This window comes from Myodes glareolus, chromosome 16, assembly GCF_982192425.1.
Source record: "Myodes glareolus chromosome 16, mMyoGla1.1, whole genome shotgun sequence".
Classification (NCBI taxonomy): domain Eukaryota; kingdom Metazoa; phylum Chordata; class Mammalia; order Rodentia; family Cricetidae; genus Myodes; species Myodes glareolus.
The window spans coordinates 28,946,932-28,960,219 of NC_142041.1; the positions used below are offsets into that span (position 1 = coordinate 28,946,932).

Sequence of the window (13,288 nt, forward strand, 5' to 3'; positions counted from 1 at the left end):
AAAAGTGGAGCAGGATGGTAAATATAAACCGCAGCCCTATTTAACCTCCAGTTCTTTGGCGCAGCGGGTAAAGGAACCCGCTAACACTGACGAGCCGAATCTGATCACCGGAGCCACGCGGTGAAAGGAGAGAAGCGCCTTCTGCGCTGTCATCTGACTTTCACATGCTCCCCCCCATCAATGTTTAAATAAAGAAAAAAGAAGAAAAATAAGCTCCCAAACTTCAGTTCTTTAGCTGTGCGGTCATAGATTTTCACACCATTTCCCTTTAAAAGGCTGGGTCATATTTTAGTCATGGAGGACGCTTATAATTCAAGGGTATTTTTGCGTGTACATCTTTATCCAAGTGTACCATCTTCGGGGGGCACACTGCATGCCGCATAATGGATAGAAGGTGGGCCGCCCGCACAGCTTCTCTGCGTCCACCGCAGACCTCCACGCTGAAACTGGGCCGCCATTGCCGGCGTTCTCCAAGACCCGGCACCGAGTGACAACTGCGCAGGCGCCCAAGCCCAGAGGGCGGAAGCGGAAGCGGAAAGCTGCGCACGGCGCGTGGACGATTCAGCGGCCTGCGGCCATGCGCGGCTCGGCGGAGAGGGGTTCCTGCACTCCAGCGGCCTCGTGCGGGTGCGCTCAGCCGGCCCTGGAAACAGGTGAATTATAGGGACTCGGAGGCGCCGCAGCCGGCTTCTTCGTCGAGAAGAACGCGAACTGCCTGACGGGCCTTCTTGTCCTTGCCGCCAAAGTGAGGGTCACGTGTCCCTTCGATCACGTGACATGCCAAGGCCAACGAGAGTGACGTAGCACGTTCTTGGTACACGGGGTGTGGTTTGGCCTTAGTCCCAGCACAGTAGCTGTGGGTTGGCCATGTGTTTTATGGTCTCTTTTCTTTACGGAGATACAGAGAGTTAGGATGTGTGTGGCTGATGCTGTCATTTGGTCCCAGTTTCTTCGTCTTTAATCCTATTACACAGGAACCTGGATTGAGAATTTAGAAACAATAATAAAAAAAAACCACGAAAATAATACAGGAGTACCTGAAAATACTCTTGGAAGAAACTTGAAAGTTTTCAGAAATATACACAATATAGATGGACAGAGAAAGCCAGTCTAGGAAGCTAATTTACAGTGTGGTGTCTGCTTTTACAGAATTAGGAGTAAATGAAGTATTGTTTAGGCCCAAAAGTACATATGATAAGATCATATTCTGAAAGGAAACAGATGATGATAAAGATCGAATTACAGCTCCTGAAAGCAGTCCACAGGCATGCAAGCAGAGATGCAAGTAGCACTGTGGTTGATGTGGCTGCTGGGCGTGTTATGCTTCTTACATACATATTGCATATAATCTTTGCTGTGTATAAGTAATAGAGTTTTGTGAGAGACAGTCCCAGATTTATAGCCTTCCTGGTTGTGCTAATAAAATAGATTTAATGCAAATGAGGTAAAAATGGAGATCTCTTCAAAGAACATACAAAGAAATAATTATAAATGTAAATTGTAATTTATACCTCAATATGTAATTGACACATTTGTTATGTTAGTGTAATTCATGTATTTATATAATTACACATAAAAATTTAGGTGGGTATGCTTGTGCACAGCTGTTTTCTCAGCAGCTGGGAGATGGGACTGATGCTGGAGGTTCATGAGTTCGAGGCTGGCCTGAGCTACATAGCAGGACTTTGTATTTAAACATTTTTTTAAAAAAAGTTTTACTTATTATTATGTGTACAATATTCTGCTTGCAGCATCAGAAGAGGGCCCCAGATCTCATTACAGACGGTTGAGAACACCATGTGGTTGCGGGAAATTGAACTCAGGATCTTTGGAAGAACAGTCAGTGCTCTTAACCTCTGAGACATCTCTCCAGCCCTTAAACATGTTTTTAATAGTTGTATTTGTACCTAGATTTTTCTTTTGAGTGATCTTACCCAATTTTCTTCCATAGGATATCTTTTAACTGAGCCAATAGGCTACTTGGAGTCATGTTTCTCAGCCAAGAATGGTACTCCAAGGCAGCCATCCATTTGTAGCTACTCCAGAGCCTGTTTGAAGATCAGAAAGAGCATCTTTAATAATCCTGAGCATTCCTTGATGGGCCTAGAACAGTTTTCTCATGTTTGGTAAGTTGTTTAAGAAGTGGTAGTTTGGGCTCTGAGAAAGCACAGTCATTTGAAGGCAACTTTGGTGTCTTCCATCTGTACCACCCTAATTTGTATGATTATTGATTATGTATGGATTCCCATACTCAATTTCTGCTTTTGGTTGTTTGCATATCTGGGTACCTTTAGGAATCTGGGATTCACTGAAGAAATATGTTTTAACTACAGCTTGTTCTAATTATGATGGATTCCTTTTGTTGAACTGAAGCCATAGATGTCCTAGATTCTGCCCATGGGTCCTTGTGCTGGTCTCTACAGTAAGAATCAACCAAACTGTGACCTGTGGACCATATTTATCTGTGTACATCCGCTTATGGGATCGCAGCTGTGCCTGTGTATAACGTGATTTGAAGCTGTCTGCTATCTCTGGCATGCCTGTTGGTTTATGTATTGTGTGTGGCTATCACTGTGAAACTCTGCTCTGGTAGCAGAATAATTGAAACTATGACTGATTGACCTCAAATCCTAAAATATTTGCCATCTGACGTTTCACAGAATAAGTTTGTGGGCCCTGTTGTAGGCCCTTGAAGAATTCAGTTTACCCTCCCTAAAAGGCAGAAAGCCATAAAATTTTGGATACTACTTGCTCTTATTAGTTCTGTTTTTATCCATGTTTACCTGGCCCAAGAGGGAAGTGCAGTGTTTTGTTTTTAGTTTATCCTCTTAACTAGCATGGAGGCTCAGTGTCAGCTGTTTTGTGGTTCCTGTATAAATTGCACGCTCTTGTTCCTTGCTTTGAGTCCTGTGTTGAGTTCTTTACTTGGTCATTTATATAAGAATGATTTATATATTATAAATAATCAGCTAACCCACTGTATAGCAGACATCTTTCCTATTCTATTTAGAAAGGCCTCGTCAGGTTGAATGTTTCTGAGCTTCGATTTCTTCTCCCTCAGAGTGAGGGCTCAATTATGCTTCCTAGGATTGGTATGGTTCAGAGTGGCTATGAAGATGTTAGCATACACGGCAAACAGCAGACACTTCGAAGTGGCGTGCCCTTGGCCATGTGCAAGTCTGTTAAGTTCTTGCTGTATACTGGTCTTTGTGTTGAGTACTAAACTTGTGAGAGATGACTCTCTTCCCCCAAGGATGGAGGGAGGACTCATTTCCCGTGATTGATAAATTTAATAAAAACTATTCCCTTCTCAAATCATACTAAAATAATTTGTCCTCTTTTTAAACAAGTGGCTTGGTTTATTTTCAATAGGATTTTGTTTGTTTTTCACAAAAACGGCCATTTGAACTACAAGGCAAAAGTACAGCCGCCTAGGTTGAATGGGGCAAAGACTGGAGTGTTTTCCACAAGGAGCCCACATCGCCCTAATGCAATAGGACTGACGCTGGCCAAGCTGGAGAAGGTGGAAGGTAACTTACTTATTGTACTCTACTAATGCTGGCTGCTGGGCAAGGCGGAAGATTGCTCACTGCTGCGTTAGTGACCCTGGCCGCGCTGGGTGAGGAGGGAGGTTGCTCACTCCTGCATTAGTGACCCTGGCCACCGTGGGTGAGGTGGGAGGTTGCTCACGCACTGCTCCTTTGCCCTTTCCTGTCATACCCCTAAAATCAGCTTAGATTCACTGCTAGCTGCTGTTTGTGCCAACACTGTGACATCACTTTTGAGAGCCCTCAGGCACCTAGGAATGTGCGGTGATTGAAAGGGTGTCGGCGTTAGAAACACTACAAAATCAGCTCTCAGAAGGTGCCCAGAGCTTTTTTTTTTATCATTCTGCTATGAAAAACCAGTGCTACTTTTTAAAACTCATAACTTTTGTAATCATTAGATTAGTAATAACATTTTTTAAGACCTGGGATGTAGGAAATACAAGATGATTTAAGTTTACTGATTGTTTCCAGTTGTGATGCATAGTGCCCAGTTGTTCATGCATTTCTGGAAAGCAGGAGAAGAGTGGTGTCATTTTTTTGTAGCCTGAAGGAAAGAGACATTTGGGCTACAGTACAGGCCCTCACTGTGCTATGTGTGAGTGGCCTGGGATGTTACATTACAGGCTTTAGCATTGTCAGACTGTGGGGGTCGCTGTTCCACGCCACCCACCTCCCACGAGTTCCATATTGTCCTAGGGGTTAAAACACAAGACGCACACACACAGATACAGAGTTCAAGTCATCCTCAAGCAGAGAATGCCCAATTTATTCACCTTAATCCAGGGTTAAATACTTTTGGCCCCAGTAAAGAAAAACTCCTCCCACCCAGAGGGGGCTGGGGAAACTGGCGTCTGTGGGAGCTTCTCCCCAGGCAGGTGGTCGAGGGTTCAAGGCAATGTCAGACAGGTTAGATGGGCCTTGGCGCCTTGAGCTTCTTTCAGGCAGGTTGAGAAATTACCATTTTAAAGTAAAATAGATCCCTCAGGCTAATGTACCAGGCTGTAGCAGAAGCAAGGACAAAACTTAGCAGGAAGCTTAGCTGGTAAGCGTAAACATTCCTTGCATCCTGTGTTTTGGCCTCAAGGAACAGGGAGGACAGGGCCTCACATCAGACTATAGAAGTGCCACTGTAGAGTACGGGATTGGTTTTAACCCTGCTCCTGTATAACCTAGTCAGACATTTTCAGAGAGTTTCTGGTTTCTGTTTTGTTATTGTTTTTGATACAGGGTCTCTTGTACCCAGGTTGACCTTGAAATCCATATAGAGCTGAAAATGACCTTGAACTTCTGAGCTTTGTGCATAGTAGGCGAGCACTCTACTGACTGATTTCCACTCAAGATCAGAGAGCTTCTCCCTCTTGAATAACGGGCCGAGTTTTGTTAGAGGGGCAGAAGTTGACAGCCTGTGGATAGGCATAGGGAGTCCATTCCAGGCGCATCTTGATGGTTTGCTCCTGAAGTGGGTGGAAGCGTGGGGCCTGCCTCTCTGACCCTCAGAGCCTTTGTTGCTGAGGATCTTATACAGCAGATTTCCAGTCTCTGCAGGACACTGGACTAAATGGTTGAGAAGCTATCTCGTTCTTTTTGGTACCTGAGCTCAACTGAATTGTGCTCAATAGTTGGTAGGTTTTCCAGCAAATTCAGTTGCTTATCTACCTCGTTTTCTTAAGATGGCTTACCAAATTGGACAACAGCACCAGACCATTTTCTGTTCATTCATGCAAACTGCTTGTCTTAGTTACTTTCCTATTGCTCTGGTAAGACACCATGATCAAGGCAACTTTTTTTTTTGTTGTTTTTTCAAGGGTTTCTCTGTAGTTTTGGAGCCTGTCCTGGAACTAGCTCTTGTAGACCAGGCTGGCCTCAAACTCACAGTGATCTGCCTGTTTCTGCCTCCTGAGTGCTAGGATTAAAGATGCGTGCCACCACTGCCCGGCTACCAAGGCAACTTATAAAAGAAAGTGTTTTTATTCAGGGCTTACAGTTTAGAAGATTGGAGTCCATGACCATTGTGGTGGGGAGCATGGCAGCAGGCAGGCATGGTGCTGGAGCAGTAGCTGAGAGCTTCCATCTTCATCCAAGAGCACAAGGCAGAGAGAACTGACTGGGAAAGGCATGGGCTTTGGAAATTTCAAAGCCCACCCCCAGTGACACATCTTCTCCAACAAGACATATCTCCTAATCCTTCCCGACAGTCTCACTAGCTGGAGACTAAGTATTCAAGTATATGAGCCTTTGGAGCCCTTTCTCATTCAAGCCACCACACTACATACACATCTTTTTAACCATTGACTTTGTGTCAGGCTTTGTAAATGATAGAGGTACATTGATGATTAACTCAGATAAAAATTCCTGCTCGTGCAGCACTTAGCTTCTGCTGAGGGAGGTGAAATCAGAAAGTGAATGGGCAAACACTAATAAATTATGAACACTGTCGATGTGGAGACAGGAGTGCTTCTTTGTACACCTGTCATAAAGCTCATGAGCCAGCCAGTCACTCCTGTGTCAGAAGGCCAGTTGATAAGAGAGAAGCCTAATAAATAATGTCCATGCGCAGGGACGAGTGACACTTTCCTATGAACTCTTGAGTTCTCTGTGAATTCTATCATTTAGATGGTCCTGGGTCATCTTTACCCTGGTCCAGGCTTGCACATAGCATGTTTCAGACATTTGGGTTTCTTTCTCTCTCTCTCTCTCTCTCTCCCTCCCTCCCTCCCTTCCTCCTTCCCTCCTTCCCTCCTTCCCTCCTTCCCTCCTTCCCTCCTTCCCTCCTTCCCTCCTTCCCTCCTTCCCTCCTTCCCTCCTTCCCTCCTTCCCTCCTTCCCTCCTTCCCTCCTTCCCTCCTTCCCTCCTTCCCTCCTTCCTTCCTTCCTTCCTTCCTTCCTTCCTTCCTTCCTTCCTTCCTTCCTTCCTTTCTACATGGTTTCTCTGTCTAACAGCCCTAGCTGTCCTGGAACTAGCTCTTGTAGACCAGGCTGGCCTTGAACTCACAGAGATCCACCTACCTCTGCTTCCCAAGTGCTGGGATTAAAGACGTGTGCCACCACCACCTGACTCTCTGGGTCTCCTTGCAATGTGTTTTTCTTTAGGTCAGTGTCAATGTTCTGAACACATGCTATGTTTTGGTTCTCATTCAGTCATTGTTCAAGAGTCAGGATAGGAGACTCTACCAGCAGCAGGAAGTGGACAACAGCTATCCAAGTGGGACAGCCGGAGACCTGTCTTAATATTTAGTTATAGGGTCTTGTGTCCTGCTGACTGTTTTGAGTCTTCATGAATGTCTTTCTAATTTTGTATAACAAATTGATCCAAAGTGTATCTGCTTAGGCAGCATACTTTGATGAAGTGTTTAAAGCATTGCTGTTTTTCCAGGAGTCGGTAGGATGGGCTTATCTTTGCTGGTCCTCTGCACTGAAGTTGTTACAGAGTTCATTTCCTCATAGGTAGGATCGAGGGCCCAGCATTGTGCCAGTGTTGTCTGAAGGCTGCCAGCATTGCTAGGGCATCTTATAGCTGTTTGGTACTGGGCTTTCCCGGCATGCTTGTGCACTTCACCAGGGTGCAGGGAGAGTTGGTCAGGTTGATCTGTGGCCAGCAAGGAGTCCCATATGGAAAGCATTATTGAAAGGTATCAGAACTCTTTTGCTATGTTCTTTGACTTATATTAAGTTGAACTCAGAAAAGAAGGGGTTACACAGGACATGAGCACCAAGTTGGGGAGCATGTCAGACCTCCTAAAGTCTCCTCATCACAGTGGAAATACACATTGTTGGTTGTGTGAGGTGCTGAGGATTGGCCTGTGCCTAGAAGTGATACAAAGATGAGTGAACCCCAGCATGTGTTCCAGGGACCTGCTCACTGTCAAGGCACAGAGGCATCGGTAAGACATTGCCATTCTGTAGGAAAAGGCTTGAGTGGAGATTTATACACTTATGCCTCTGTGAGACCCAGAGGAAAGAGCCAGGAAGGTTTGTAAGTGGTGTGTTCTGTATGAGCCTTGAGGAGTTGGAGTTTGGCAGGTGAAAACGTGGGTTTCCAGGCAGAACAGTGTAAGTGGGCTCAATGAGGTGCAAGTAAGTGGGTATTTGGAGAGAGAGGGGATAATCCTGCCCTCCATTTGGCTGTACCACTGTCCACTAACACCTAAGAGGACCTTTATCCCCCTTCAGGCGGCGCTGTTTTCCTGTCTGGAATTGACATGATACACGGTACACCCGTTCTAGACATAAAGCCCTACATTGCTGACTATGACACACCACAGAACTCGGAGCCTCTGGAGGATTTGAATGTGCAGCATAACCACCATAAGTCTAGGACCGCATCTGACAGCTGTGACCAGCGGCTGCTCCCAGGGTGTGAGAAAGCACTGCACTGCCGTAGTGCCGAGGAGAAACTGAAATGCCTTGAAGACAGGACCCCAGAAGACACCTTCCAGAAGCCCAGAGCTGGTACAGAAACCCGGCACGCTTTGCCTGGGGACAGAGAGAGAACAGTGGGTGTGGCGCTGGAGTCAAGCAGAAGTGCTGGTGCGGATGTGACTGAAGAGCAGCGTGGCCCACAGGATCTGAGGAACTTTCTGGACAAAGGCACGGATAGGTCAGGGAACGTAGACCATGCCTTGGTCCTGCAGGGGAACAGAGCCAAGACACAGTGGGCTTCCTTCCAGGCCAGGACAGCTGACAGAGCGCCCTGCAGTGTCCCCGCCTGGGTGAAGGAGGCCCCTGCAGCATCGTTACAAGTCCGGTTTACTCCTCATGCGGAGATGGACCTGAGGAAGCTCAGTTCAGGAGGTAAGCCAGCATACCTGGGGTCTCCTCGGCCTGAGTGAGAGATGAACAGCCTTCATTTTCTATCAGTTCTTACTGTGTGGGGATCAGGTCCTGTGCTTGTTAGCTACAGACTCAGTCAAAGGATGAGCTGTTCTTTATAGTGGATTCTAGACAGGATTGACACTGGGAAAGCAGTTATATATATATAGAATATTTGTCACCATGACAGGGTTTTTTAAATATATATTTATTTATATATTTATTGGTGTTTTGCCTGCATGTCTGTTTGTGTGAGGGTGTCAGGTCCTCTAGAACTGGAGTTGCCGATAGTTGTGAACCACCATGTGGGTGCTGGGAATGAACCTCGGTCCTCTGGAAGAACAGTCGGTGCTCTTAACCACTGAACCATCTCTTCAGCCCCCACTCCTTTTTAAATATATATATTCTCCCCACTCTTTGATTTTTTTGAGACAGGGTTTCTCTGTGTAGCTTTGGAGCCTGTCCTGGAACTCACTCTGTAGACCAGGCTGGCCTCAAACTCACAGAGATTTATCTGCCTCTGCCTTCCAAGTGCTGGGATTAAAGGCCTACGCCACTGCTGCCCAGCTTTTTAAGTAGTTTTATTTGTGTATATGGTTCTCTATATTTGTGTATATATGTGTATATAATTATATTTGTGTATATGGTTCTCTATCTGCATATACACCTGCATGCCAGAAGAGGGCATCAGATCCCATTATAGCCACCATGTGGCTGCTGGAAATTGAACTCAGGACCTCTGGAGCTGTTAATGCTCTTAACTGTTGAGCCATCTTTCCAGCTCCGGTGACAGGGTTTTTAAGGAGCAGGATTATAAACTTTGGGCATCACTTGGTACTTTTTCTTTGACAATTGTTTAGTTGGTTTTCAGTCTAGGTGCTCAGAAGGCATCTGTGGAGAGTGGCTGCTGCCTCAGGAGATGCTCATGACTTGTGGTCCTTATCTTTCATTTATCTATTCAATATTTATTTTAATCACATATGTGTCTGTCTTGTGGGTATGTATTCATGTAGGTACTGGTGAAGACCAGGGGAGGGCTTTGAATTTCCTGGAGCTGAAGTTATAGGCATTTCTGAGCTGCCCGACATGGGTGATAAAAACCAAATTCAACTCCTTTGTATGAGCAGGAAGTGCTCTTAACACTGAGCCATCTCCCTTGCTCTGCTTACTTTTTCTGCTCTCTTTTCTAATAGCATTCAAATGGTGGATTGTGCTTGGTTTATACTTGGATACACTCAGTTTCTTGCTTGCTTTTTATCTGGCCAAAGAGGTTTTCTTTGGTCAGGTGAAGACCCTCCTGCCAGTGTTTTCCCCCATAGGACACAAAGTAAGCCATACTTTGTGTCTTGCCAAAGTAAGGCCACAGGACTCTGTTTTGGAACCCATTTAACACATGGTTCATAGCATGTGTTGTTTGGTTTCCCTAGTCCATAGCAGATGGAGAGTGAAGGAAGCTGGTGCCTGTTAAGAGGTGGGAAGGAAGATGCTAGCAAGACAGGTTTCCAAGGAGATGACAGATGTCCAAAGGACTGAGAACTGTTCTTGTGTTACTTTTCTTTTCCTTTTTTTGTTTTGTTTTGTTTTTCAAGGCAGGGTTTCTCTGTGTAACAGCCCTGGCTGTCCTGGAACTCACTCTTGTAGACCAGGCTGGCCTCTAACTCACAGAGATCCACCTGTCTCTGCCTCCCGAGTGCTGGAACTAAAGACATGCACCACCACCGCCCAGCTTGTGTTACTTTTCAGTAACTAGCCAGCATGGACACGGGAAGAGGGAAATGTGCTTGTTTACTGTGCAGTTGTTCACTGAGCGTCTCCAGCACTGTTCTGGCCTGTGGGATAAACATCAGTGAGGAAAGGGGGTCAGAAAATCCCGGCCTCCACAGAGTTTGCATTCTAATGGGTGGAGAGACGTAAGCTCAAGGCATTGGAAGTCAGCACACTGCTGTGCAAAGCACACGGAAGCACATACTGTCGGAAGGTAACGGTGGCCTGAGACATGACTAAGAGAGGGCAGTGCTGAGGGCTGCATGTGGAAACATGGCTGGAGGAGGCCTTGCTGGGGGGCACATTGAGAGCAGACATGAAGGAGATGGAGTGAGTTCACTTGACCAGAGGAAGGAAACCAGCCTCTGGAGAGCCAGTGCTCGGCCCCAAGAGGAAGGGTGTGTGGCTCCTGAGAGGTCATCAGCACAGTGAACTGAGGAGGGTCCCAGAGGCTACAGCAAGGGCTTGAGGCCACATGGGTTCTATATGCCACTTAAAAAAGCATTTGGCCAAAGGGCAGTGGTGGCACATGCCTTTAGTTCTAGCATTCTGGAGGGAGAGGCAGGTGAATCTGTGAATTCAAGGCTAGCCTGGTCTATAGAGTGAGCTCCAAGATAGCCAGGGCTGTTACATAGAGAACCCTGTCTCAAAACAAACAAGCAAACCAAACGAAAAACAAAACAAAAAAGCATTTGGCCAGGCATGGTGACACAAATCTTTTATCCTAGTACTTGGGAGGCAGAGTCAAGTGGATCTCAGTAAAATTGAGGCCAGTCTGATCTATATAGTGAGTTCCAAGCAAGCCAGGGCTACATAGAGTGACCCTGTCTCAAAAAGCCAAATGTGTTGCACCTGTGCACACTATAGTGCCTTTGTGGATTTCAGAGGAACTTGCAGGAGTCAGGCCTTTTTTCCACCACTGGGTATTGAACTGAGGTCGTCAGGCTTGGCAGCAAACACCTTTACTCACTGAGCCTTCTCACCAGTTCCCTAAAATATACACATCCACATATGTAGATTACTTATTTTACTTTATGCATATGATTGTTTTGCCTGCATGGGTGTGTGTGTGCTTGTTGCCCAAGGAGGTCAGAAGAGGGTGTTGGATCTCCTGGAATTGTCACCCACCATATGGGTGCTGAGAAGTGGTTCTGAGTCCTCCGCACAGCAGGTTCTCCTCAGTGCTAGGCCATCTCTCCAGCCCCCATCTATACTTTATTTTTGTTAAAGAACTTATGCCCGTGGGTGGTTTTGTCCCTTGGAAGAGTGAGTATCTGTTTACCTGAAATACATGACTGGGCCTCTGTGAGGGTGCTGGGCTTCTAATGGGTTTTGTCCTTTGCCCTTTGAAGTTTTGTCCTGGACTCTCCATCTGCATCGCTTCTAGCAGTGGGGTTTGGATGCCAAGTTTTTCTGCCCTCCCTCCTTCCCTCTTTCCCTCTGTACTAAATGGCCTGGTGTTTACTATCTAGATCTGCCTGCCTCTGCCTCTCAAGTGCTGGGATTAAAGGTGTCTGGGGTGGGTGGTGGGCAGCTTTGAGGACACTGGATGCTACTTGTTTCCTTGACAGTGTCTCTTCCACTGGGAAAATGACAAGAGTTATTGATTGAACATAGAATGGTATTTAGTGGACAGAAATGAAAGCTTGCCCCTCCTGGTTTGGAGACTTGTAGAGAATATACCCTGACTATTTTGTTCAGTAGGAGAGACATTTTGGAGGTGCAAGTCTCTAAAATGAATGTTTCCAGACCCTGTTCCTTTTATGTGACATGCAGAGCTACCACATTTCATGCTGAAACTCACTGTCTCTAGGTTTGACCTACACGATTCTAAGCACAAGCTTGCGTGTTTCTCGTTGCAGATGCCGGTCAGATGTCATTTAAATACTTCCAGTCTGCAGAGGAAGCCAGGTGTGCCATCGAGGCTGTGCTGTCGGCAGACCCCCGGTCCGTATACCGGCGAAAGCTCTGCCAGGACCGCCTTTTCTTCTTCACTGTTGACACAGCTCATGTCACATGCTGGTTTGGCCATGGCTTTGCCGAGGTTCTGCAGATTAAACTGGCTTCTGAGCCTGTTGAGATGACTGACCCTGAGGAGTCCTTGGTGGCTCTGGGGTCTTGAGCCCCATCATTTATTAAGACGGCCTAGTTGACCTCTGGGTGTGGTGTAGGAGGGTCTCCTTTCTATGTGTTGCTTTCACTGGTTGAATAAAGAAAACTGCTTTGGCCTTTTGATAGGGCAAAACTTAGATAGGCAGAGTAGACAGAACAGAATGCTGGGAGAAAGGAGGCAGAGACAGAGAGCCGCCTGCCATGAAGCTGCCAGGTCAGACATGCTGAATCTTTCCTGGTAAGCCACGAGCTCGTGATGACATGCAGATTATTAGAAATGGGTTGAATCAAGATGTGAGAGTTAGCCAATAAGAGGCTAGAGCTAATGGGCCAGGCAGTGTTTAAATGAATACAATTTGTGTGTGGTTATTTCGGGGGGTGGGGAGTTAATCTAGCCGGGTGGTGGTATGCAGCCCGCCGCGCCTCCTTACAACAGGTGTAGCTGCTTTTGTCCTCTTACTGCTTCAGGTGGTGCCTTTTACAATATTTATTTCAAGGAAATTGTTGTTTGATTTTTGTTTTGGTTTTGATTTTTTCAAGACTGTTTTCTACGTAGCCCTGGCTGTCCTGGAACTCCAGGATAGACCAGGCTGACCTCAAACTCACAAAGATCCACCTGCCTTTGCCTCCAGAGTGTGTCCTCATGCCTGGTGAAGGAAATGTATGTTAATAAACGTCCCCAAGAGCTGTAAAACATAGCGTCCCCACCATGAGCTTTGCTCCAGTGCCGCAGACTCCCAAAGCGCTGCTGTGGGTAACTGCCTGGAAACATGCTTTACTATTGCTGCTTGATACAGAGAATATTCTCCTTTGTTTTATTGGTTTTTCAAGATAGGGTTTCTCTGTGTAACTCTCTCTGGCTGTCCCGGAGCCTTGCTCTCTAGACCAGGCTGGCCTTGAACTCAGATTCACCAGTCTGTGCCTCCTGAGTGTTGGAATTAAAGATGCATGCCATACTGCCCATTGACAGAGAACATTGATGGGTTTTCACGTCACAGCTGATCCATTCATCAGTTCACACTGACTTTCCCCACTTAGGAGCTTATTGTAAATCAC

The 13,288-nt window shown here is 46.2% G+C and overlaps 1 protein-coding gene across 3 annotated transcripts; it reads left to right on the top strand.

The window, feature by feature from the left end:
• Nucleotides 1-445: 445 nt before the first annotated feature.
• Trmo (tRNA methyltransferase O) lies at nt 446-12,587 on the top strand. Of its 3 annotated transcripts, XM_085677190.2 has the most exons (6): nt 532-653; nt 1,752-1,839; nt 1,952-2,126; nt 3,373-3,530; nt 7,718-8,338; nt 11,983-12,587. In XM_085677190.2, exons 3-6 carry the CDS (start codon nt 2,098-2,100, stop codon nt 12,240-12,242), a joined length of 1,068 nt encoding a protein of 355 aa, XP_085533316.2. In that variant the 5' UTR covers nt 532-653; nt 1,752-1,839; nt 1,952-2,097; the 3' UTR covers nt 12,243-12,587. The 3 variants fall into 3 exon arrangements, with proteins under 3 accessions (XP_085533315.2, XP_048276663.2, XP_085533316.2); XM_085677189.2 differs by lacking the exon at nt 1,752-1,839 and having other exon boundaries at nt 446-653; nt 7,772-8,338; XM_048420706.3 differs by lacking the exon at nt 1,752-1,839 and having other exon boundaries at nt 507-653.
• Nucleotides 12,588-13,288: the final 701 nt, after the last annotated feature.